General features: G+C 40.4%; 1 protein-coding gene across 4 annotated transcripts; it reads left to right on the top strand.

Moving 5' to 3' along the window:
* Positions 1 to 26,730, top strand: LOC103244151 (serpin B6). 4 transcript variants are annotated; one of them, XM_008013845.3, is made up of 7 exons: positions 1 to 109; positions 3,732 to 3,906; positions 5,497 to 5,646; positions 16,130 to 16,247; positions 17,366 to 17,508; positions 22,244 to 22,399; positions 23,766 to 26,730. In XM_008013845.3, the coding sequence occupies exons 2-7, from the start codon at positions 3,742 to 3,744 to the stop codon at positions 24,168 to 24,170; spliced, it is 1,137 nt and encodes a 378-aa protein (XP_008012036.2). In that variant the 5' UTR covers positions 1 to 109; positions 3,732 to 3,741; the 3' UTR covers positions 24,171 to 26,730. The 4 variants fall into 4 exon arrangements, with proteins under 4 accessions (XP_008012036.2, XP_008012035.2, XP_072862349.1 ...); XM_008013844.3 differs by having other exon boundaries at positions 73 to 180; XM_073006248.1 differs by lacking the exon at positions 1 to 109 and adding an exon at positions 212 to 906.
* The last annotated feature ends 225 nt before the right edge of the window (positions 26,731 to 26,955 follow it).

The raw sequence follows: 26,955 nt of genomic DNA, 5'->3' as shown, positions 1-26,955 counted from the left end.
CCGCCTCCCCACTCACTAGGATCTGATACTCCGCGCCGCCCAGACGCCTCTATTCCCGTCACTACCACCGGCCTCCCCTCAATCCTGGGCAACGGTTCCCACAACGGCGGTACGTGTCTAGCTTTGGGAGCGGCTCCCACAAGCAGGCATCGGGTTATCCGCTCCCGCGCCCAGGAAACGGTAGGAGCCCGGGAAAGCTGAACCTGGCAAAGTTCCCTGAGCTCCGTCCCGGGGCTCCCCTCTTTCACTTGGTCTCGGGTCGGGGCCTCCCCGAGGGCAGGGGCGTGGCTGCGCCTGGCTGCGACCCCTGTGGATCCTGGTGTGGTCAGGGCGGGTGTCGGGGGAGATCGCGTGGAGCTGGGGGATGAGCCTCCAGGCTCAGCTCAGCTCAGCACGCAGGAGCTGGGAAGCGGGGGTGCGGACAATGACGCCCCGCGATCCTCTCTGGTGAAGTACTCTTTGGGGTGGGAGGGGGCTGTGATGCCTCAGAACACTAGGACCCTAGGATCCCAGGACCCTGGGAGCACGCACCTCCAGGGTCCAGGAGATGGGCCACCTGTGGGATGGGAGCGTCGCAGAATGTTGGTGCCATAGCTCAGGGCCCCTTGGCCATAGATGGTGCTGCAGAGAGCAGTGCGTTGGGAATTTCTGAGGATACCGAAGACCCTCGAGAGAGAACTAGGGGTGGGTCCCAACGGCAGCCTGGACCCTGCGCCTACCCCAGCACCTTTTCCAAGAATGAGCGCACGGGTTTCACAGCCCTCTCTGGCTCCCAGAGTTTGGCCAACACCACAGCACTTTTGAGAGTGTGCAGGCCTGCAAAGATCATCGTGAGGGACATTCCAGATCTTGTTTTTATTAAATTCACTGACGGGATAAAATATTTCAAAATTCATTGTCCTTAAGGTAAGATGGTGGGGGCTTTTTAATCATATTTTAATTTTGTTGTATCAGATCATATTGCCACTTAAGTTACTTCCTTTTCTCCTCCCACTACCCTTTAAAACCAAGTTTGGTGAGAATCAAGGACAAAAAACCAAACACCACATATTCTCACTCATAGGTGGGAATTGAACAATGAGAACACTTGGACACAGGAAGGGGAAAATCACACACCGGGGCCTGTTGTGGGGTGGGGGGAGGGGGGGGAGGGGGAGGGATAGCATTAGGAGATATACCTAATGTAAATGATGAGTTAATGGGTGCGGCACACCAACATGGCACATGTATACATATGTAACAAACCTGCACGTTGTGCACATGTACCCTAGAACTTAAAGTATAATAATAAAAAAAAAACTAAGCTTGGAAAACAGAACTTATAGAAAACTAATATTCAGATGCTGTCAGGCATACTTAGATGCTAGGGGGAAACTGGGTCAGGTGAGGGTCCTCTTGCTTCTGGGGTCTAATTGTGTCTGATGACAGGAATGTGACCCAGAGCTGTCTCCTCCCTGTTGTGATTTATAAGACTGATGTGAAAAGTAACATTCGTATTTGGTCCCAGCCAAACAATCAATAGTATCTAATAGTAGAATATAAATATTTTCAGATATGCAATAAATCAAAATTTATGTATTCTGTCTTAGAAAACTATTGTTCTAGCCAAAGGAATAAACAATAAAGCAGAAAAGGCATTGGGGTTCAAAACAAAGGACATTGGCAAAGGGCTGTCTTAGATGAGACAGGGATGCTGCACACTAAAGAGAAGTGAGTTTAGAAAGGAATAGTCAGCAATGTGAGTGATCAATAGCAATGGATGCAACACATTGGAATTATGAAAGAGAAGGGTAGTACAATTACAGTCCAGCAGACAGCCTCTGAATGCAAGAATGTTTAGAAAAGAAAGGTATGTAACATATTTAAATACTAATGTAATTTACATCATAATGTATTTAGAAACCAAAATGGAATATCTATCTCAGTTTTGTCACTGGTATGGCCCTAGAAAAGCTTTTATTTTATTTTTAAACTTTTAAGCATTGATTTTTGTAATCAATGCTTAAAAGTTTAAAAATATTTCATTTGCTGTGTTAGTAGTGTGCTTTAAAGTTGAAAGTAAAAGTTTATGTTTACCAAATTGACAAACAATAAGTTGGCCACTAACTAAAGTATAATAGTAGGGAAAGTTGTTGTCTGCTTATGAAAATTCTGCTTTGGGAATGAAAATCTTACAGATTAAAGAAACCTGCACACCAGCAGGATGAGAGACTGTGGGAGACGAGCAATGGGACTGAGATTATTCATATGTGGTTGAGCATATGAAGTAATTACTAAAAAGGTTTGACTGATTGGTGGAACACTTGGGGGCAAATTTGCTATATATAAAAGAAAGCCAAAGAAGGTGAGGTGGAAGAAATATTAACATAAGGAAAAACAGAGTTATGTGAGAAGAGGAATGGATTAATTGTTCACTACTTGGCTTAGTTATGAATACTATTTAATTGCACTAAAGCAAACACTTGGATAGAAGAGGTGAAGTGCAGTGACTGAAGTAAGGGATGTAATTCCATAAATTAGGAAGGCAATAGATGATGTCTAAAATTGTTAGGTCAAAAACAGTAGTATACACCTATTATAGCTAAACATAGAGGTAAATGCCAGGAGAAAGAGCAAGCTGACTTGTGATTGATTGCTTCTAGGAAGTTGGGAGGAATGGGAAGGTGCCTGTTGATTTGTATAATGTCTCTCCTAGAATTATTTGACTTTACAACTAAGTGCCAGTTCATTAATTTCATAAAGAGCAAATCTGACTAAATCGCACTAAAAAGAATATACACACATTGCAGAAAATGCAAAAATACAGGAGAACATAACTAACATCAAAATTACCCATTGCCCAGAAGTATTCGATATTCAGTATTTCTTTCCAGTCTATTTGTGAATTATACTTATATGTAACTTTATTTCTAATTTACACTTAACATTAATCTTCATTTATATTCAATCACAGATATGACAGAATCTAACTGGTTCTCTATTGTTGGCCATTTAAAGATTATCTGTAGCATATGAAGTGCTTCACTAGTCATCTTTCTGCAAAACATTTTTTATCAGTACATGTGAGTTTTACTTTCAGTGAAATTCTTTGAAATGAATTTTTTTTATTCTGAATGTATAAATATTTTCTTGGCATTTTCTTCTTTCTATCCTTCCTCCTTCCCTCTCTTCCTTCCTTCCTTTTTAAAATATAATTCTAAATTACACTCTGAAAATATTTACATAATCAGTTGTAGAGTACAGGAAGGAATACCTATTTTACCAGTGCTGGAAATTAATAGTTTTTGTACTTATGAATTTCATGTTTTAAAAAGAGAGCTTTAACTTGCTTTCTGCTTTCTAAAAACAAACAAACAAACAAACAAGACAACCTTGTACCATGGTGATAAAGAGATTAAGAGGAACCCTAGATCTACAGCGTTCCTCAGCAACCACAGACCTGGTTGCTAATCCTTGCTTTACTGTTTGTAGCTGGGTATCCTCAGAGGCAAGATACCGACACAGCGAAGACTCCATTTATTTGCTTGTAAAATGCAAATATTCCCTGGACCGACCCCATCAAGTTGTGCAGATTAAATGAAATTACTCGTCAAAAGCCCCAGTTTAGTTTTTGTATGTGTACCTATTTGTTCACTGAGGAAAAGTGTCCACTCTATTAATAAATAAAGTGAAAATGCAATACATAGTAAGCCCGTATTGATGTAAAATTGTTTTTAAATCCATTGTTTCAGGCTCACTGTCATGGATGCTCTATCAGAAGCAAATGGCACCTTTGCATTAAACCTTTTGAAAAAGCTAGGGGAAAACAACTCAAACAACATATTTTTTTCACCCATGAGCATGTCGTCAGCCTTGGCCATGGTTTTCATGGGAGCGAAGGGAAATACTGCAGCCCAGATGTCTCAGGTACCTAAAGCCACTTCAAGACAACAGTAAATGCTACTAATTTATCAGTAATGCTGGTCTTTCATGTTTCAAATCTCAAAGAGATTCCTCTTTTAACAGTTAACTCTGCTAGTGTCACAGGGATGTGGATGGAGAGTTGGCAGGATGGAGCATGTTACCACTGCCTGACCATCCTTGATAACCTGGGGTCACTCCTGTGTGTGCTTCCACAGGCAGCTGGGCTAGGAGGTCCAAGAAGGTCTCACATATCTGGGCTTTGGTGCTGCTTGGTGGCTGGGGCCTGAGTACCCTACAAGCAAGTCTTTTCATTCCTCCAGAGCCCTTCCACATGGCCTTTCCTTAGGGAAGCTTGTGCATCCTTACATCATGGTAGCTGGGTTATAAGAGAGTCAACGTGGAAGCTGCCAGGCTTTTTAAGGTCTAGGCTTAGAACAGAGCTACATCTGCATTCTCTTGTTAAAAGTAAGTCACAGGGCCATCCCAGATCCTAACAAAGGGGAGGGAGATTCCATCTTTTGGGGTCAGGAGCACCATGTATATGCAGAGACAGAACACATGTTTGGCAGCTGTGTTTTTAGACAAAGTACCACAAACAGTGAGCGTTTAAGTAACCTGAATCATTTTGTTATGGTTTGCAAAAGGCATATCTACTCATACCAATATTTAGATAACATTGATTTTCCATAGGAAGTGATTATAGGGAAGCTTAAGAAGAGCTATAGGTAGGGAGAATGGGTGGATTTCAACACACTTTCTGTCTTTGATTAGTGTAATAGTGCATTCTCATACTGCTATAAAGCAATACCTGAGATTGGGTAATTTATAAAGGAAAGAGGGTTTTTTTGTTTTTTTTTTGAGACGGAGTCTCGCTCTGTCGCCCAGGCTGGAGTGCAGTGGCTGGATCTCAGCTCACTGCAAGCTCCGCCTCCCGGGTTCACGCCATTCTCCTACCTCAGCCTCCCGAGCAGCAGGGACTACAGGCGCCCGCCAACTCGCCCAGCTAGTTTTTTTGCGTTTTTTAGTAGAGACGGGGTTTCACTGTGTTAGCCAGGATGGTCTCCATCTCCTGACCTTGTGATCCGCCCGTCTTGGCCTCCCAAAGTGCTGGGATTACAGGCTTGAGCCACCGCGCCCGGCCTAGGAAAGAGTTTTAATTAACTCACAGTTCCACATTGCTGGGGAGGCCTCAGGAAACCTACAATCATGGCAGAAGGCAAAGGAGAAGGAAGCACCTTCTTCACAGGGTAGCAGGATGGAGTGGGTGCAAGCCGGGGAAATGCCCGACACTTATAAAACCATCAGCTCTTGAGAGACTCACTCACTATCATGAGAACAGCATGGAGGAAACTGCCCCATGACCAATTACCTCTACCTGGTCTCACCCTTAACATGTGAGGATTATGGGGATTATAATTCAAGATGAAATTTTGGGGAGAGACATAGCCAAATCATATAAATTAGATTAATCATCTTTTATGCTCTAGTAAGGATCTATAAATCTCTGTACATCTCTTAATGTTGAATTTAGCATTGTGCCTATTTTTGAAGTCAGGGAATACTGAAAATTTTATTTGTTTTTTTAAATTTCAGGCACTCTCTTTTAGTAAAATTGGAGGTGAAGATGGAGATATTCACCAAGGTTTTCAGTCACTTCTTGCTGAAATTAACAGAACTGGTACTCAGTACTTGCTTAAAACTGCTAACAGGCTCTTTGGAGAAAAGTCTTATGACTTCCACACAGTAAGTTGTACTTTATGTTTTATCAAGAAAATAAAGATAGCAATGTGATGGACAGTAGTAGAAAGAATGTGGGCTCTGAATTCATACAGGTGGGCCTGAATTCACAACTTCATTCCCTAACCTCACATGGCTCCTCTGATTGTTTTATTGTCTGCAAAATAAGTCTTATAGCAAATACTGAAAAGACTTTCATGAAGCTTAAATGACTTAACCTTTATAAAAGAACTGACACAGAGCATAGCACAATTGGAGATGAATCAGCCAAAACAAAGAAACGATCAAAATGAGTATTTCTAGTAATCACTTTGCAGATGTTGTTAATTTTTTGTGCATCATGACACTTTTCTAGCTTTTTATGCATTTAAAAATTTTGATTGGATTTTTAGATACCGCAAATCTTTTAAAACATATTTTAGCTAACTACCTTGGCTCTGTTTGTTGACAAGCCTTTAATGACTTTTTTATTTTTTAAAAACAAAGGTACTCGGCTGGGCGCCGTGGCTCACACCTGTAATCCCAGCACTTTGGGAAGCCAAGGCAGGTGGATCATGAAGTCAGGAGTTCAAGATCAACCTGGCCAAGATGGTGAAACCCCGTCTCTACTAAAAATACAAAAATTAACCGAGCGTGGTGGCGGGCGCCTGTAATCCCAGCTATTTGGGAGGCTGAGGCAAAAGAATCCCTTGAACCTTGGGGGTGGAGGTTGCAGTGAGCTGAGATGGCGCCACTGCACTCCGGCCTGGGTGATGGAGCAAGACTCCATTTCAAACAAACAAACAAACAAACAAAAACAAAGGTACTCAAGTAATTTCTTACACAAAACTGCAAGTAACGCATATAAATCAAGAACCCTCATTAACCTCTGACTCCAATACTCTTCTCAATGTCTGAGCTTTTATAAATTTGAAGTCTATTCTGCTTCACATACAGAAATTTTGCTTTGTGAGGTTCCTCCCTACGTTGTTATTATACTATACATATTGTTTTATACTTTGTTTCCTTTTACTTAACAATACGTCTTAAATTCTTTCCATCTCAGCATATGCGTATCTATGTCACTCTTTTTACCCATTTTCTAGTATTCCTAAGTAGGACTGTACCGTGATGGAGTAAACCTTTCCCTTATTGCTGAGCGTTTAGGTTGTATTTAATCTGGACCATTACAGACTCTAATATCCCTGTACAAGATTTTGTGCTCATGTGCATTCGTTACTGTCTAAAATGGATGTGCAGAAGGGAGGAAGGGAATGAAACTTTGAAGCTTTAATAAATATTACCAAATTGCTGTTACTGGTATTATAGCCACTTACATTCCCCAAAGGATATGTGTAAAGTGCTCATTTCCACCTCCTGTCAACAGCACTGCATATTATAACCCTACAAACCTTTGGAAGGGTGGGGCCAACCAAGATACCGGACTAGAAGCAGCTCCTGTGTACCGCTGTACACATGAGAAGGAATAGAAGGGGTAATGGACACTGACACTGCACACTGATCAACCATCTGAGAAATTACACTGGGTTCCATCAAGGTGGGAGGGGAGCACAGAGATCAGAGAGGAAGGAATCCAGGAACCAGACTGTCTGAGCTCAGCATGGAGCCAGGAGATTCTGTTTAACACAGGAAAGGGTGAGTGAGTGAGAGCTCCCAGGGGAATTCACGCTGTCCACCAGGACCTGTGCATGATTGAGAACAGGAGGATCCCCCTGACCCCTAATACCCCACCACTGCACTTCTAGACTGAGGCAGAGAGCCACCTGGACGTATTGTGGGGGCAACTCTCGAATCCAAGAAGACTGCTACAAGCCTTAGGCCCCGAAGCAGACCATCACTGGTGTCACATCCCCATTAGAAGCCACAGTTGCAGTGCCTGGGAGCAGTAAGTTTGCCCCGCCCCTTCTTACCAGACAGGGCTTGGTGCCAGCTTCTGCCCAGTGGTCCTGCTTTTGTGTGAACTGACTTGAAGAGTGCAGCCTCACGTTTTCCCAGGAAACACTCAGATGACAGGGTGCATGACCCCACCCACTCCCACCACTTATAGCCAGGAAGGCAATGCTTGGTAGAGCTTCTGGCCCAGCGGTCCCACTTCCGTGTGAACTCAGCTGGAGGGTGCAGTTTTATCTTGTCCCCAGAAACACCTGGATGGCATGCTGTGTGACCCCAACTTCCCCCACCACAAGTAACCAGGTGGACAATGCCTGCTAGAGCTTCTGGCCCAACAGCCAGCCCAACTTCGGTGTGAACTCAGCTATTGGGCACAGGTTCCTATCGTCCCAGGAAACACCCAGATGGCAGAGCATGCAACCCCACCCACCCCTGCAACTGATAGCCAGGTGGGAAATGCTGGCTGTAGCTTCCAGCCCAGTGGTCACCCTTCTGTATGAACTCAGCTGGAGGTCACAGTCTTCTGTTGTTCCAGGAATAACCTGGAGAGCAGGGCATGTGACCTGCCTACCCTGGCCATTGGTAGTCAGACTGGCAACACCTGCTAGAGCTTCTGGCCCAGTGCTGCTGCTTCTGTATGAACTCAGCCAGTGGATGCAGCTTTTCTGTTGCCCCTGGAAGCACATGGTGGGCAGAGTGTGTGACTCCACTCACCCCTACCACCGGTAGCCAGGCAGGTAATACCTACTAAAGCTTCCAGTCCAGTGGTCTTACTTCTGTGAGAACTCATCTTGCAGTGGCAGCTTTCTGTTGTCCCAGGAAGCACCCAGAAGGCAGAGCAGTCATTTCCACCCACCTCTGGTTGGTAGCCAGGCAAACCACACTTGCTATAGCTTCCAGCCCAACAGTCCTGCTTCTTCCTAAGTTTGTCGAGAGGCACAGACCCCTGTCACGCTGGAAACACCTGAATGGCAGGGGGGGCAAGTCCATCCACTCCTGCCTGTCATAGGCAGATGGGCCACACTCACTAGGTCTTCTAGCCCAGTGGTTCCACTTCCACTTGAACTCTGCTGGAAGGTGTAACTCTATGTTTCCCCAGGAAGCACAGGGGCAGCAGATTAGGACTGGCCTGGCAAGGATACAGCTTGTCTGCCAGCTGTGGGCCTTGACTGAAGGAGCCCTATGGACCAGAACACCCAACAAAAGAAACACAGCATGGAGAAAGTAATCAGAAGGAGCACCCCCAAGACCCAGGAGTAGACTAGAATCAGAGTCCATCAACCAAAACGATCTTGTGCTGTAATCAAACCTCCAAGTTCATCAAAGAAGAAAATAGCAAAATAATCTATCCAAAGCACAGCAACCTCAAAGACCAATGGAACATGAGCCCACACAAATGAGAAAGACCCAGCAGAAGAACTCTGGTAACTCAAAAAGCGTGTCTTCTTATCTCTAAACAGTCACACTAGTTCCTCAACAATGATTCTTAGCCAAGCCGAAACAGCTGAAGCATCAGAAACATAATTCAGAATATGGATAGGAACAAAGATCATCAACATACAGGAGACAGTCAAAACCCAATCCAAGAAACCTAATGATTACGATAAAACAATACAAGAGCTCATAGACAAAGTGGCCATTATAAGAAACAAATTGAATTGATAGAGCTGAAAAACACTCTACAATAATTTCACAGTGAAATTGCAATATTACCAGCAGAATTGACCATGTGAGAAAACAGTCTCAGAGCTTGAAGACTGGCTTTCCAAAATAACTCATTCACATAAAAATAAAGAAAATAAATAGAGAAGAATCAACAAAACCTTCAAGAAATATAAGATTATGTAAAGAAACTAAATTTATGACTCATTGACGTCTCTGAAAGAGAGAGAGAGAAACCAAGCAACTTGGCAAACATGTTTCAGGATATCATTCATGAAAATGTCCCCAAACACTAGAGAGGACAGCATTCAGATTTAGAAAAATGCAGAGAACCCCTGCGAAATACTACACAGGAAGACCATCCTCAAGACGCATAATCATAAGATTCTCCAAAGTCGAAATGAAAAAGAAAAAAACAGAAGGGGCAGGTCAACTACAAAGGGAATCTTATCAGGCTAACAGCAAACCTGTTAGCAGAAACATTGCAAGCCAGAAGAGATTGGGGCGGGGGGCAACATTTAGCTTTCTTAAAGAAAATAATTTTGAATAATTTTGAACCAATAATTTCATATCCAGCCAAGCTAAACTTCATAAGCAAAGGGGAAATAAGATCCTTTTCAGACAAGCAAGTGCTAAAGGAATTCATTACCACCAGACTTACCTTGCAAGAGGTCCTGAAGGGAGTACTAAATATGGAAAGGAAAGATCATTACCAGCTACTACAAAAATACATGTAAATACATAGATCAGTGACACCATAAAGCAGCCACACAACGAAGTCTGCATAATAACCAGCTAACAATATGATGACAGGATCAAATCTACTACTAACCTCAAATGTAAATGGTCTAAATGCCCCAATTAAAAGGCACAGAGTGGTGCATTGAATAAAGATGCCCAGCCCAACCGTATGCTATCTTCAAGAGACAAGTCTCACATGCAAATACACACATAGGCTCAAAGTAAAGGGACAGAGAAAAAAAATCTATGAAGCAAATGGAATACATAAAAAGGCAGAGATTTCTGTTCTATTTTCAGACAAAACAATCTTTAAACCAACAAAGATCAAAAAAGGCAAAGAAGTGTATTGCACATTGGTAAAAGACTCAATTCAATAAGAGGACCTAGGAAGAGGTCATACAATAATAATGGGAGAAAATAACACCTCACTGACAGTATTAGACAGATAATCATGGAAGAAAACTGACAAAGATATTCAGGACCTGAACTCAATAGTTGATCAATGGACCTAACAGACATCTACAGACCTCTCCACCCCAAAACAATAGAATATACATTCTTCTCATCTGTACATGGCACATATTATAAAATTGACCACACAGTTAGGCATAAAACAATACCCAGCAAATTCTGAAAAATGAAATCATACCAACCACATTCTTGGATCACAGTACAATAAAAATAGAAATCGATGTGATGAAAATTGCCCAAAACCACACAATTACATATAAATTAAACAACCTGCTCCTGAATGATTCCTGGGTAAATAATGAAATTAAGACAGAAATCCACAAACTCATTAAAGCCAATGTAAACAAACATACACCAGAACAGAATATCTGGGACTCAGCCAAAACAGTATTAAGAGGGAAGTTTATAGCTCTAAACACCCACATCAAAAAGTTAGAAAGATTTGAAATTAACAACATAACATTACAATTGGAGGAACTAGAGAAACAAGAGCAAACCAGCCCCAAAGCTAGCAGAAGACAAAAAAAACAAAACCAGGGCCTAACTAAAGGCAATTGAGACATGCAAAATTATACAAAAGATCAGTGATCTATCTATATGATTACATGTATTATATTAACAGATTCAATGCTATTTATATAAAACTATTTATATAAAACTACAATGACATTCTTCACAGAATTAGAATAAAACTATTTTAAAACTTATATGAAACCAAAAAAACAGCCCACATAGTGAAGGCAGTCCTGAGCAAAAAGAACAAAGCTGAAGGCATCACATACCTGCCTTCAAATTATACTCCAAGGTTACAGTAACCAGAACAGCATGGTACTGGTAAAAGAACTGACACAATGACCAATGGAACAGGATTCAGAGCCCAGAAATAATGCTACACACCTACAACCATCTGATATGTGACAAAAACAAACCATGGAGAAAGGACTCTTATTCAACAAATGTGTGTGGGATAACTGGCTAGCCATATGCAGAATATTGAAACTGTACTTCTTCCTTACACCATATACAAAAATCAACTCAAAATGGGTTAAAGACTTAAATGTAAAACCTAAAACTATAAAATCTCTGAAGATAATCTAGGAAATACCATCCTGGACATAGGAACTAGCAAATATTTCCCAATGACAACACCAAAAGCAACTGCAACAAAAACAAAAATCGACAAATGGGACCCATTTAAACTTAAGATCTTCTGCACAGCAAGAAAACTGCCAAGACAATAAGCAGACAACCTACAGAATGGGAGAAAATACTTGCAAAATATACATTCAATAAAAGTCTAATATCCAGAATCTAAAGAATTTTGTTTTACATGCAAAAAACAAATAACTCCATTAAAAAGTAGGCAAAGGATATGAACACTTTTCAAAAGAAGACATATATGTTGCCAATAAACATATGAAAAAATGCTTAACATCACTAATCATTAGATAAATGCCAATCAAAACCACAATAAAATACCATCACATAGCAGTCAGAATGGCCACTGTTAAAAAGTCAAAAAATAACAGATGCTGGCAAGGCTACAGAGGAAAGTAAATAGTTGGTGGGGATGTCAATTAGTTCAGCCATTGTGGAAAGCAATTTGAAGCTTTCTCAAAGAACTTGAAACAGAATTTCCATTTGACCCAGCAATCCTATTATTGGGTATGTACCCAAAGGAATATAAATTCTTCTACCATAAAGACACATGCACACATATGTTCATTGCAGCACTACTCACAATAGCAAAGACATAACATCGACCTAAATGTCCATCAGTGGTAGACTGGATTTTTAAAAATGCGCTACATATATACAATGAAATACAATGAAGCCATAAAAATGAATGAGATCATATCCTTTGCAGAAACATTGATGGAGCTGGACATCCATTATCCTAAGCAAACTAACACTGCAACAAAAAACCAAATACTGCATTTTCTCACTTTTAAGTGGGAGCTAAACTTTGAGTATACATGGACACAAATAAAAAAACAACAAATACCAGGGCCAACTTGTGGGTGGAGGGTGGAGGAGGATGAGGATCCAAAAATTACTTAACAGGTACTATGCTTATTAGTGATGGGTGACAAAGTAATCTCTACGCCAACCCCCACAACATGCAGTTTACCTATATAAAAAACCTGCACATGTATTCCTGAACCAAAAATAAAAGTAAAAAAAAGATAGCCTGAGAAAAAATGATTACAACGTATATGATACACAAGGGCTAATATCCATAAAGCAAGAAAAGCACCAAAAACACCATTTTAATTATTAATGGAATTGAACAACTTTTGTTTTTTTTCTAATCAAACTGTTTAATCAGCTGTTTGTATTACAGAGCAGAATGTGAAATTTAAGTGCATTTTTAAAAAGTTTTACTTTACGTTCCCAGGATACAAGAGCAGAACGTGTAGGTTTGTTACATAAGTATACTTGTGCCATGGTGGTTTGCTGCACCTATCAACCCGTCATCTAGGTTTTAAGCCCCACATGCATTAGCTATTTGTCCTAATGCTCTCCCTCCCCTCACCCCCTAAGCCCCTCCTGGTGCTAGTGTGTGTTGTTCCCCTTCCTGTGTCCATGTGTTCTCATTGTTGAACAGCTTTTCTATGTGAACTGAACATTTCTAACTTTTCTGTGAATCACCTATTTATATTTCCTTTGCACATTTTCCGTGGCGCTGGATGTTTTTCTTGTTGATTTACAAGAATTCTTTATGTTTGGGATATCACCTTACTGTGTTATATGATTTTTTCATTATTTTTTAAACTTGTTTCAAAATCTAAATTAATTGTTTCAAAACCAGCTGGTATACAAGAAAGGCTGTGAAGCATAAAGTTGAATATTTAGGAGAGTTGTACATTATAGTGTGATTTTATGATGCATTTCACTTATTTTTATAGTCTTAGCTACTATTTAGGTTATTACCACCTTTTATTAGCCTTCTGTATAAAGAAAAACAAACTCCAACCTATAAATATATACTTTTGGTGGATATTTTTAAAAATTGATGTTTAAGATGTTATTTTGATACTGTAATACAAAATAAAGAAATGAGAAATACTTGTCAACTATTTATCATTAATTTCTTATTTATTTATTTATTTGTATTTCCAAAATCCAAGACCAACAGCAGTAGATAATTAGATGTTCTTTTAGTTTTATTCTTCATGGCTTCTCAAATAGTAAGTTAATTTAACTGACAATTATTTTTAAAAGTTTAAAAGTTGAAAACATCACCTAGGGCCGCAACAAGTCATCAATATGTGATTCACCACTTTTCTTTCAGATTGTTTTCTTAGATTGAGAAATTTAACCAATTTTGAAATCGTTGAGAAACAAGCAGAGCCAGCAAAATTGGCAAAGCCTGGATTATGGGAGGATTAAATAAAATGATGTATATAGATCAGTTATGGAATGCATGAAGCATACTGAAAATTCAAAAATGTTACATGATAAAGTGAAAATAATTCGTCAGTTATTCACAGTTATCTTGTGAGGTGTAGCTATTACTGCTTCCCTGTTCTACAGGAGAGAACATGGAGGCTTAAAAAGACTAAGCAATTTTTTTAATATCCCACAGCTAATAAGTTGCAGAACCTATGTTCATAACTACCATCATATTTCCTCTCCAATGCTGCACTGAAATGGAAGTATAAAATTTTGAAATAAAAACCAAAACCTGAAAAGGGGGATTAAATATTTACCAGTGAGCAGTAGGTGAGAAAGATTAGGAAATAATTCCATAGTGCGTGAACAACAAACTAATTATTTCAATCCATTTAATTTCCTCCACAGATTCTGCTTTTATATGGCATAATGTAGGTTTTCATGAATATCCTATAATTCCACCCAATAAATTAACAGATGATAGTTTGGACTTTTTTTTTTTTTGAGCCTGGGCTCTTGTTGCCCAAGCTGGAGTGCAATAGTGTGATCTTGGCTCACCGCAACCTCCGTCTCCCAGGTTCAAGAAGTTCTCCTGCCTCAACATCCCCAGTAGCTGGAATTACAGGCATGCACCACCATACCTAGCTAATTTTGTATTTTTAGTAGACATGGAGTTTCTCTATGCTGGTTAGGCTGGTCTTGAACTCCTGACCTCAGGTGATCCGCCTGCCTCGGCCTCCCAAAGTGCTGGACTTTTTTTTTGTAAAGTTGATCATACTCTAAAACAATCAGAATCACAGCCACTGTCCACATGTGGTTATGAACGTTTCAAAGCAATTAATTAAAGTAAATGTTTACCTCCTCAGTCCCACTAGCCATATTTTTAGCATTCAATAGCTCTGTGTGACACCACTCTGGACACTGGAGTTTACAACTTTCCTAGCATTGCAGCAAGGTCTGATAGAAATTGCTAGTGTAGGAGTATATATTTTATTCATCTAATTTATGAAACAACAGACCCAGTTTCATACTCCGTTGTTCTAAAACGTAGATGCAGACATAGCACTTGCTGTGTTAAATCCTTAGTCAGCGAGTGTAATGGTTTATAGAAGTGACAGATTCTATAGTCACAGTGTCTTGAAGCCTTTTTTTAAATAATAAAAAAAAAAGACTTTATTTTTTAACGCAGTTTTAGGTTCACAGAAAAATTGAGCAGAAGGTACATGCATAGCCTCTCCCATTATTAACATGCCCACCAGAGTGGTGGGCGACAGCTTAGTTGTTTCCAACTTGGGCAATTATGAATAAAGCTGCAATGAATATTTGCATGCAGGTTTTTTCCACACCTTTGGGTAAATGCCAAGGGTCATGATTGCTGAATCATACTTTTAGTTTTATAAGAAACTACCAGACTGTCTTCCAAAGTTACTGTGCAATATTGCATTCCCACCAGCAATGAATGAGAGTTCCTGTTGCTCCACATTTTTGCCAGCATTTAGTGTTGTCAGTGTGTTTTCACTTTCACCTAGCTCAAAATGTTTTTAGTGTCTTTTGAGATTTCTGTTTTGATGCATGTGTTATTTAAAAGTGTACTGTTTAATCTCCAAGTACCTTTGAATTGTTCAGCCATCTTTCTCTTATTGATTTCTAGATTAAGTCAATTGCACTCTGAAAGCAGACATCAAAATGATGTTTATTATTTTAAATATGCTAAGATGTGTTTTATGGCCCAGAATATGGTCTATTTTGGTGAATGTTGCATGTAAGCTTGGGAAGAATGTGTAATCTGCTCTTGTTGGATAAAGTAGTCAATGTCAATTATATCCATCTCTTTGTTGACTGTTGTTGAGTTCAACTATGTTTTTACACATTTTCTGCTTTCTGGATCTATCCACTACCGATAGAGGGATGTTGAAGTCTCCAATTATAATAGTGGATTCATCTATTTCTCCTTTCAGTTCTATTTGTTTTTGCCTTATGTATCTTGATGCTCCTCTATTTGGTGCTTACATGTTAAGGATTGTTATGTTGTCTTGGAGATTTCTCAGTGCCTTTTATTATCTCACTGATGCATTGCCACTCTCTTGAAAGATCCAACAGTTGATGAAAATTATTTGATATGCAGATCACTGTATTACTTAGTTTATAAGCTAAGATTAGGAATAGCTGAAAAGAATTTGGACTTTAGGTTAATTTCTCACACTTGTTTGGAATTTATATATGGTAAATAATAAAATTATTGATTTTCTGAGGTGTCACAATGAAGAAGTAAGTTGTTGGTGTTAATTATCTCGTTAGCTGTGATATTATGTTGCTCAGTTTTTCCTAGTGTTTTACAGATTCCTGTGGCAAATTCTACCAAGCAAAGCTAAAGCAGCTTGATTTCCTGAATGATTCAGAGAAGTCCAGAACACACATAAATAACTGGATTGCTGAAAAAACTGAAGGTGAAAACATATTGGTATTTTATTTCAATAATATTTCAAACAGTCTTACAGTCAGTTTCTTCATAAAACTGTCACATATGACAAGGAGTGCTTTTTTTCTCTAAATAACTGTGCAAACTTTAAAAACTTGCTTCTGAAATATTGCCAGAGTGTAGACCTTTTCTGTAGCATTATCCCTGCTCTTATCATCTATCTGTGATATCTCTCAATATGCAGTACATCTCTTCCAGAAGAACCTACACATTTTTGTTGTTAATATTAGATAGGGTTCTATTCACACATAGCATTAACATTTGAATTTAAAGGCCCTCCCTCTCTGGTATTGCCTATGCGCTATGGTTTATCTATGTAATGTGGCAGGATGCTTGGCCATGTCTTTTCTTTTCTTTTTTCTTTTCTTTTCTTTTTTTTTTTTTGAGACAGAGTCTTGCTCTGTTGCCCAGGCTAGAGTAAAGTGGCACGATCTCAGCTCACTGCAACCTCCATCTCTTGAGTTCAAGCAGTTCTCCTGTCTTAGCCTCCAAAATAGCTAGGATAGCTGGGACTACAGGCACCTGCCACCATGCCCAGCTAATTTTTGTATTTTTAGTAGAGGCAGGGTTTCACCATGTTGGCCAGGCTGGTCTTGAACTCCTGACCTCAAACGATCCACCCATCTCGGCCTCCCAAAGTGCTGGGATTGCAGGCGTGAGCCACAGCATCCAGCCAGCCATGCCCTTTTCAGGCTTTATTTCTTAAACTGTTCTTACGCTTGCTACAACTGCTCACGTTTTTGCCAGTCTTTTATGTTTATTTCTTTAAACCACAGGCACCAATCATTCCTTGCTATATATTATCAGGTCATCCTCTTCCCATTAATATCTACCTGTTTGTTTTATGCTTTCTATTCAAATAGTGATGTTTTTATTACAAGAGCTCTATTTCGAGTTTTTGTTGCAGTGTTGTTACTATGGTCATTGTGAGGATAAGATCCCTTTACATGGTTATATTTTAGGACACCGTGAACTACCTTCATGCATACTTGCTTTCTCAAACAGATGACATAATCTGAATATCCCTCCTGATGAAATCATCAGGGAATACTTTTAGCTAAATAGTTCTTTAATTCTTCTTAACAGGTAAAATTACAGAGATGCTCTCTCCAGATTCAGTTGATTCCTTGACTAAGCTGATTCTTGTGAATGCCATCTACTTCAAAGGAAACTGGGAAAGTCAGTTTGTGAAAGAGATGACCAGGGAAATGCCTTTTAAAATTAGCAAGGTGAATATTTTTCAATTTCAATGGTGATTCTTGGGAACAGTCTCCGTCTTCACGTTGGCTTTAAAACTTGACTCTTGGTAGCTTTGACATGACCCTTTGGTAGTCCAGCAGCAGGACTCCCCTCCAAATCTAGGGGCCTTTCTCCTATCCTTCATCTCCTTTTTGTGTCTCATCAACAGTGGCTACATACTCCCAGCCTTCTGGTCCAGCTCCCTATCTCATCTGTATTCACATCTATACCACAAATCTGAGTCTATAGCCCTTGGCTTCCCAAAACTTGTGAGATAAAGTTCAAATGAGTGGTATGATGTGTGAGGCTCTTGGATCTCGCATATTTCTCTATCTTCATTTCTCAACAGTACCTATATGCGCCTTTCTTTCTTTCATTGTTCCTTCTGGAAAGCCTTTCTGACAGTGCACCTCCCTAAGCTGTCTCTTCCTCTAAGCCGTCACAGCGATCCCTCCCGCTCCATGGTGGCATTGCAGTGGTTGAATCAGGTGTCCCATGTCCCACTTTGTTTGTTGCCATTTGAGTGCAGAGACTGCTACCTTACCAGTACCTTGTGCTCAACAAGTACTGAACCAATGAATTATGTTCAGTCTTCTGTTGATAATAAAGACGAATAAGCACAAATTTTAACCTAAAAACTAGGTGAGCAAAAACACACAGAATAGACATAGAGTTTAGCTACCTCCAACTTGGAATACGTTATTTGCAAAAGGCCCTTTATCTTTCTCTAAATCTGGTTTATTCTTTCTTTTGTTTAACTCTAGAGATTTCAGGATATATTCAAAAGTAGAATAGATTAAGTTAATTATTAATCACTAGGTAAATCTTCTGTGCCCACCTGAGCCTGATTGAGTCTTTGGTTTCTCAAGGAATATATGTTCTTTCTGGCTTTGTTTTAAAATGAACTGTTCCATTTTCCCCGGAAAACTATTTCTGTCCTTACTTTTTTTTTTTTTTTTTTTTTTTTTTTTTTTTTTTGGTGAGACAGAGTCTCGCTCTGTCGCCCAGGCTGGAGTACAGTGGTGTGAACTCAGCTCACTGCAAGCTCTGCCTCCCGGGTTCGTGCCATTCTCCTGCCTCAGCCTCCCAAGTAGCTAGGACTACAGGCGCCTGCCACCACCCCCAGCTAATTTTGTTTTTGTATTTTTTAGTAGAGATGGGGTTTCACCATGTTAGCCAGGATGGTCTCGATCTCCTGACCTTGAGATCCGCCGGCCTCGGCCTCCCAAAGTGCTGGGATTACAGGCGTGAGCCACCGCACCTGGCCTCTGTCCTTAAATTTTTTAAAACAAAATTTGTTTTGTTTTAAAATTTGTGTTAGGATTTCGTTAAACTGCAATTGACAGAAAACTCAACGTGCAAGGTTTAAACTCTTGATATTCTTCCTCCACAATAGGAATTCTGGAGGTGGGCAGAGGCCAAGGCTGATGTGGGATGTAAGTGAAAGTTTCAGGGAATCACTCTCTCTTCTGCTCTGCCTTCATTACTTCCATGACTTACTTCCTTATGGTCACAAGCTGGTTCAGACATTAGATACACAATCCAGGCAAGAGAAAGCAGCAAGGACAGAGGAAGAAGAGTAAATCTTGTCTTTCTAAGGTTCTGCCATTTTTCTCATGAAGAAAAACTTTTTTTCTTTATCTCACAGGCCAGAATTATTTTATGCTATAAGGAGATGAAGAATTCTGTTTTGCTTTCTGGTCTTTACACACACATACACACACACACACACGCAAAAAAAAAAAAAAAAAGTTGCAATGAATGTTAAGTGTACCAACCTATGTACTTTCTCAAAGGGTGAAGATTTTGAGATGATATACATTTTTATTTTAATTCTTTAATTACAAAATAAAATAAAACTTACCTATACAATTGCAAATTTAGTGAATCATTGAGTTACCACAAATGACCAAGATTGGATCCTTACATATCACAAGACTAGAGGTATTGGGATCTGAAAGTGGGGAGAGGAATTTTCCTAGATCAGTGGTTGGCAAACTATGCCCAATGGCCAGGTCTAGTCCATCACTTATTTTTATAAATAAAGTTTTATTGAAATACAGCTTTGTTCATATGCTAAAATACTGTCTATAGGTGCTTTCATTTTACAACAGCAGAGTTGAGTATCATTGAGTGTCCCTAACTTGAAAATCCAAAATCTGAAGTGCTCCAAACATCTGAAACTTTTTGACCACCAACATGATGCTCAAAGAAAATGGCCACTGAAGCATTGTGGATTATAGATTTTTTTTTTTATACTTTAAGTTCTAGGGTACATGTGCACAATGTGCAGATTTGTTACATATGTATACATGTGTCATGTTGGTGTGCTGCACCCTTTAACTCGTCATTTACATTAGGTATATCTCCTAATGCTATCCCTCCTAATGCTGTCCCTCCCCCCTGATTTTAACATTAAAGATGCTCGGGACAGGCTTGGTGGTTCACACCTGTAATTCCAGCACTTTGGGAGGCAGAGGCAGGTGGATCATGAAGTCAGGAGATCGAGACCATCCTGGCTAACATGGTGAAACCCCATCTCTACTAAAATACAAAAAATTAGCTGGGCGTGGTGGGGCACACCTGTAGTCTCAGCTACTTGGGAGGCTGAGACAGGGGAATCGCTTGAACCTGGGAGGTGGAGGTTGCAGTGAGCCGAGATCGCACCACCGCACTCCAGCCTGGGTGACAGAGCGAGACTCTGTCACACACACACAAGAAATATTAAGGATGCCCAACCAGTAGGTATAATACAAATATTTCAAAATCTGAAAAAAATCCAAAATCTGAAACGCTTCTGGCCCCATACATTTCAGATAAGGGATACTCACTCAGCAATTGAGCAGAATTATTGTGTAGAATACAATCATGGTCCTCGAATCATTCTTACTGTTTGAGGATGCATTAGCAACAGATGTGGTGTTCTTCTAGTAAGTTGTGTTAATTTTTCTTTTTTTTTTCAGTATTTTTGTTGTTAAGTTTGTTTCTTCATTTATTTAACGAACAGTGATTGAGTGCTCACTATATGTCATGTATTGTGCTAGGTACTATTCCAGCCATATTCAAAATCTGCAAAGTGTCCCTCTCCTCATGGAGCTTACATGTTCCTCGGGGAGAAAGACAGTAAACATATATTAAAAAGCAGTGCTATGGAGACAGGTACAAAGAAAAGGTGATAGAAAGTTGAGGTGGGGCAACACAACTTCCGGTAGGGGTCTCAAGGAATCCCTCACTGAAGGAGGTGGCATTTGAGACAAGGACAGAAGGAGGTGAGGCCACATGTGTTACAGGTTCTAGGGGAATGAGTTCAGTGGGCAGAGTTGAGATAGTTTGTCCATGGATCCGTGAAGCAACCACTCTGAGTGTAGCAGACAAGCAAAGGGAGTGCAGTAAGAGGTGAGATCAGAGAGGCAGTGGAGGACAAGCTCCTGACATGATTTGCCAGTTTTTTCAAAGACTTCAGCTTTCACTCTGAGTCAGGAGGGTTTTCAGTTGAGGAGTGATGTGACTTATGTCTTAACAGGGTCTCTCGGGCTCCTGTGTTGAGAATAATCACAGGGAGGATAAGGGCAGAAATAAGGCAATCACTTATGAGTTTATTGCACCATCCAGGACTAGGATGATAGCAGCGGAGGCAGGATGCACAGGTTAGATTTTGGTTACGTTGTAAAAATGGAGCTGATATAATTTGCCAAGGGTCAGATATGTGTTGTGAAAGAAAGATGGGAGTCAACATTCATTCCAGGGTATCCGACAACTGGAAAGATGGTGTCCCCCTCAACTGAGATGGGACAGAAAACAGATGGAGCAGATTGGGAAGGGGTTGTGAGGAGCCCAGTGTTACAAGTTAGACTGGAGGTTGGTTTTATATGTTCAGATGCTGATGTTGAGTAGGGCAGTGAAATTTATGAATTTGGACTACTGAGGTGAGCTCCAGGCCAGAGGTGCAGATTTGGGTTTTATATTTAAATTCATAAGACTAAATGAAATGATAGGGGTGAAAAGAAATCGTTTTCCTCTATATTCGCAAGTTCTTTGGCTGGGACCTTGTAGAGTGACAAAAGAGAATTAACAAGAGAAAAACGAACAGAAATTTATTAACTTGTGCATCACACACATACATGGGAAAACTCAGTGATAAGTAATTTGAAGAAGTCATTAGAATTTGTGGTGTTTTTACCCAACTTCATAGGAGAAAGGGAGGGGAACAAAGGGCACTTGGGAAAAACAAATGCCTTTTGTGGAAAGATAAATGGATCCTTTTGGAGCAGAATCGATGGCAGAGGTAATAGGCTTGTGACAATGTCTGGCTGGGTGTGTGCAGACTTTTCATCTCTAAGAAAATTAGAATTGTTACCAAGGAAGAGAATAATGAAAATTGAGTTTTTTCGGGGAGATTCTGCTTTTAGGCAGATAGGCTATTTCAGGAACTCTAATGCCTTCAGTTCAAAATATTCTTAAACCAAAGTGGTATATTTCAGAGTGGCATATTGTGATCTCCTTCAAGATCACCAACAGAAAGCAAGGTAAGGATTGAGCCCTGGGTAGCCCAGTGTTTGGAGACTGAGGTAATGACCATGAACCAGTAAAGGAAGGGTCTAATATGGGGTTCTAGAGACCAAAGAAAGAAAGCATTTGTAGGGGCAGAAAGTGACCAACTCTGTTGATTATGCTCAATATTCAACTCTTGTGCTTCAACTTAATGTGTATCTGTTTCCTTTCTAGAACAAAGAAAAACCTGTGCAAATGATGTTTAAGGAATCCATCTTTAAAATGACCTATGTAAGGAAAATATCCAGCCAAATTCTAGTGCTTCCGTATGTTGGAAAGGAACTGAATATGATCATTTTGCTTCCCAATGAAAACACTGATTTGAAAATGGTAATGAGTGTTCAAAGTATGCATTTTATCATAGTAAAGGCTCTCACAAGCCTTTTAGGAAAAAAGCTTTGAAAATTTGCTTTTACCAGTGTTTCCCTGACATATTTGGCCACATGCTCTTTTCTCTTTTCATGATTACATCCAGTGGGGTGGTGTTCTAAGTGTTGAACACAATTCAGAAAATACTCTTATCCTAGAATGGGCTCGGGTTGGGGGTCAACTCTGGACTCTGAACCAGGTCAGAGTTCAATGTCCTGCTTTACAATTTAGAAATCTGTACTCTTTCAGACTGTTTATTCCTATGGAAAATGGTGGCAGTACCTCCCTATGAGAGATGTCATAGGATGGAAGACATAGTATATATAATGCATTTGTTTTGATGCACAGAGTATGCCATTGACTAATATTAGTAGTCTTCTCCACAACCTTGCCCCATAGTTGTAAGTTTGCTCTTTAGAAAGCAGTCATGTGGGGGAACAGCTGCTGTGACTCCATGCATCATTTGAGGATCTTGTTAGAAAGAAGATTCTGATTTAGTAAGACTGGAATGGAGAAGCCTGAGAATCTGCATTTCCACCAAGCTCCTCGGCGATGCTGAGGCTGCTAGCCCATGGACCACACTGAATAGCAAGGTTGTAGAGAGTCAATGAAAAATTTAGCTGGAGAGTAATTTGAGTTTCTAGAAAACTAATCCTTTTGCCTGCAATAGATGAGTTGGAAGTATCGATAATAGAGATAGGTCAGAAGGGATGTTGCTATGCCTTTCAAGCAAGACATGACAAGGGCCTGAATGAAGGCAGTGGCAGCAGAGATGAAGTAAGGGCCAGATGAGAGAGAGATTTGGAAATTTAAATTAACAGAAAATGATGATGGATTCATTGGGAGAAAGTTTGGATGGAAGAAAAGGCAAGTCTGAGATGTCCTACCTCAACATGCTGCTGTTAAGCTACAACACCAAACTTTGTAAGAACAGCTGTTCTTATACAAATGCAGCCAAACTGTAAGATTCTGCCTCAGGGAAATGGTTTGACAAAGTTTCTGGAAATGAAGAGTCAAAGCACAGAAATATAAAATCAATTCATATTTGAATGGTTTAGCATTACTGTGCTGTCATCCAGATGTGTGCAGTCCAATATGGTAGCCACTAGCCACCTATAACTATTTACATTTATATTAGTTAAAATTAAATAACATTTTAAAAATCAAGGCTTCCTTTATACTACACACACTTCTAGTGCTCCATAGCCATATTTGGCTCATGGCTATCACATTTGGTAGCATGGCCATACATCGTTAACATCATAGCAGAAAACTGTATTGGGTAACACTGATCTAGACCCTAAAACATCCAACACTCTTCTTCTAGGTGGAGAAAAAGCTTTCATATGAGAGATTCATAGAATGGACAAACCCAGACAAGATGCATGAACAAGAGATGGAAGTTTTCCTTCCTAGATTTAAACTAGAGGAAACTTACAACATGGAAGACGTCCTTCGCAGTATGGGCATGGTCGATGCCTTTGAACAGGACAGGGCAGACTTCTCAGGAATGTCATCTAAGAAGGATCTGTACTTGTCCAAGGTCACACACAAGTCCTTTGTGGAGGTCAATGAGGAAGGTACAGAAGCAGCAGCAGCTACCACCGAACAAATAGTTTTATGTTGTGCCAGTTACTCCCTCAGGTTCTGTGCAGACCATCCCTTCCTTTTCTTCATCCAGCACAGCAAAACCAATGGTATTCTCTTCTGTGGCCGGTTTTCGTCTCCATAAGGACATAGGTAGTCATTGGATATAGTCCTTCTCTTTTCTCTTAGTGACCTACATTTCCTCCACTCTTTATAGTGTGCCTGTGACCCAAAGTGACTTTATTATTGCAGCAGTCAAAAATGAGATGTTAGGAATCTAATTTTGAAATTCCTTGTTGAGAACCCTTGTGTGTGTGTTTGCATGTTAAATGTTTTCTAGAGTCTGAACTTGTCTCCAAGGATTTTGTGGTCACTTTGCAGGTGGTATCAATGACCACTTAGTCAAACCCCTCTGCTTGAAATGAGGTGTTACCCTCTCCCCACTGCCCACACCAATATATTCCATCTGTCAGAGCTATCTGCTGTCTCTTCACTTTGTATATGGTGCCACCCTCACAGAATGCTATCCTTCTGTTTTCCCAAACACAAGAAGATACATGTTATTTTCTGTCTTCTCTGTTCAATAGTATTGACAAATGGGCCCATTTTTAATGGAACAATAGAAAGTGAAATGGAGACTGGGGAGGAAGTATGGTGAGCAAGACTCAGCAGTTCTCAGAAGTGTCCCAGCACGGTGGCTCACACCTGTAACCAGCACTTTGGGAGGCCAAGATGGGCAGATGATCTGTGGCCAGGAGTTTGAGACCAGCCCGGCCAACATGGTGAAACCCTGTGTCCACTAAAAATACAAAAATTAGCTGGGCATGGTGGTGCACGCCTATAGTCCCAGCTACTTGGGAGGCTAAGGCAGGAGAATCACTTGAACCTGGCAGGTGGAGGTTGCAGTGAGCTGAGATCGTGCTGCTGTGCTCTAGCCTGGGTGAGAGAGCGAGACTCTGTCGAAAGAAAGAAAGAGAGAAAGAAAGAAAGAAAAAAGAAAGAGAAGGAAGGAAGGAAAGAAAGAGAAAGAAAGAAAGAAAAAAGAAAAGAAAGAGAAAGAAAGAAAGGGAAAGAAAAAAAGAAAAAAGAAAGAAAAGAAAGAAAGAAAGAAAGAAGGAAGGAAGGAAAGAAAAATTTTCAGAAGCGACCTCTATTCCAGCTCTTCAGAAGTTGGCACAGAGGGTGAGAGAGCAGTTAACCGAGACCAGTGAGAATTCAGTCCAATTTCCCGGGTGTTTCTGTTTTAATCATAGTTTGCCTTCACAGGGATCAGTGGGTCACAAGCCTATTCAAATGTACAACTATCCACTTTCTCTGAAAATTTACACTTGCTATCAGGAGGCAGAGATGATTATATATGTTCTGTTCACAGTAATGTAGTCTGAGACAGCTTCACGGGTAAACATCACATGTCGTTCTATATTTGAAATATTTTTTGAAAAGGACGTTAAGCTTTTTGTGGCCATTTGTGTTACAGGCTTGAAATGCAACTGCTGTGATCAGTGATAAGGGAACACACTGATGATTTAGATTGAATAGGGAGGGTTATATTGTTTTCTAGGACACAGCTAAAAAGACTTATTTCATCAACCCCCTTGCAGCCAGAAAGACCCTGAGCCCTCAGAACTTCACTGACACAACCCATATTTTCTTTCCATAACTGGCCCACTTTCCCTTTGCACCAAAGCCAGCTACCTAGCTTCAGGGAGAGAATTGGACTGAGGATTATAAGGAAACATCCACGTTGTATGTGGGCTGAGAGAGGAAAGCGGGAGTATCAGAGGTTGCCGGGTTTGCTACTCTCATTCCTCTTCTTCCTCTGCCCAACACTTGGACTTGGAAAGAACTCTGAAAGGTGGGGAATAATCAGCTCATGTGATTCTCCCACTGGAGAGAGAGCCTCTGAGTGTTACAGCCAGGGGCCACAGGGTGGCGCCCTGTTCCTCAGGGAAGCACATGCCTCTTTGCACTGCCTTGCGGATAGTCCAGTGAAGTGCAGTAAGAGGTGGGAGTGGGGAGTGTAAATGGAGTAGTCTCTAACTATCCAAATAGGAAGGTGGTTTTTTTTTTTCTCTTTCCTGGCATGAAGATAATAAAATCATTTCAATAGTGAATTATGAAAATGAATGATAATGGTTTTATCTGTTACAGAAATATAATATCAGACTTTAGCCATGTAAATCATAAAACATAGAGATAACAATATGCATATTGTTCCTAGAGCGTTTTGTAAAATTATGTTTGTCATATTCTCTTTGAAGAGTTATCACTCAATATTTTATTTCTGTCTTGTAAGACCTGAAATCCTATGTGCTGCCTTGACATCTATGGGCTTCTCAGGGCCTCAGAGGCCTGGCCATGCAGTCCCCTGCTCTTGTCAGATATGTGCGCCCTGTTCACCCACTGAGCAGGAAGCCCCCTTGCCCTTCTAAGTTCCCCTATCGGCCAGTCAGTGGTACCCCACCTGGGTCTCAACCTGGCTCACTGCCCTCCAGCCTGGAAAATTATTCAAACAAGCCTGTCACATCTAGAGGAACCAGGAATCACCTCTTTCTCTTGCTAGTGCAAAGCCTGCCTTCCACAGCCCCTGCTGGTTCACTCTTTTCCCAAATGCAGCTCTCCTGTGACCCTGCATGGCATGCGGTGACCTCCCTCCTTGGGCTGTGAGCAGATGTGACTAATAAACTGCTGCCAATTTCATCTGTCCAGTGTCTCATGCTATGTGTCTGGTTGTCTCCTACTATTTAGTGGGGGAAGCCCCTCCTTCACCAACAAGGTGAATATGAGATGATCAAAACAACTACACTTCAGCGAAAGGTCCAGCCTCCCAAATAATAACTCCATGTCTTTTGTGAAATTGCACTAAGACATTTCCTTTACACTATGTAGTGTTTCTTGTAAGTATCCACAAAGTGAGTTCCATTTAGAAT

This window comes from Chlorocebus sabaeus, chromosome 18 (genome assembly GCF_047675955.1).
Source record: "Chlorocebus sabaeus isolate Y175 chromosome 18, mChlSab1.0.hap1, whole genome shotgun sequence".
NCBI classification, from domain to species: Eukaryota; Metazoa; Chordata; class Mammalia; order Primates; family Cercopithecidae; genus Chlorocebus; species Chlorocebus sabaeus.
Note: the sequence above shows the minus strand (reverse complement) of the source record. Positions and strands in the feature narration are given on the sequence as shown.

Bases quoted from the DNA above. Each gene is read 5' to 3' on its own strand.
- LOC103244151 (XM_073006247.1), top strand. The intron at 3,907-5,496 runs GTACCTAAAGCC...TTTAAATTTCAG, and splicing joins CTGCAGCCCAGATGTCTCAG to GCACTCTCTTTTAGTAAAAT. The intron at 5,647-16,129 runs GTAAGTTGTACT...AGTTTTTCCTAG, and splicing joins AGTCTTATGACTTCCACACA to TGTTTTACAGATTCCTGTGG.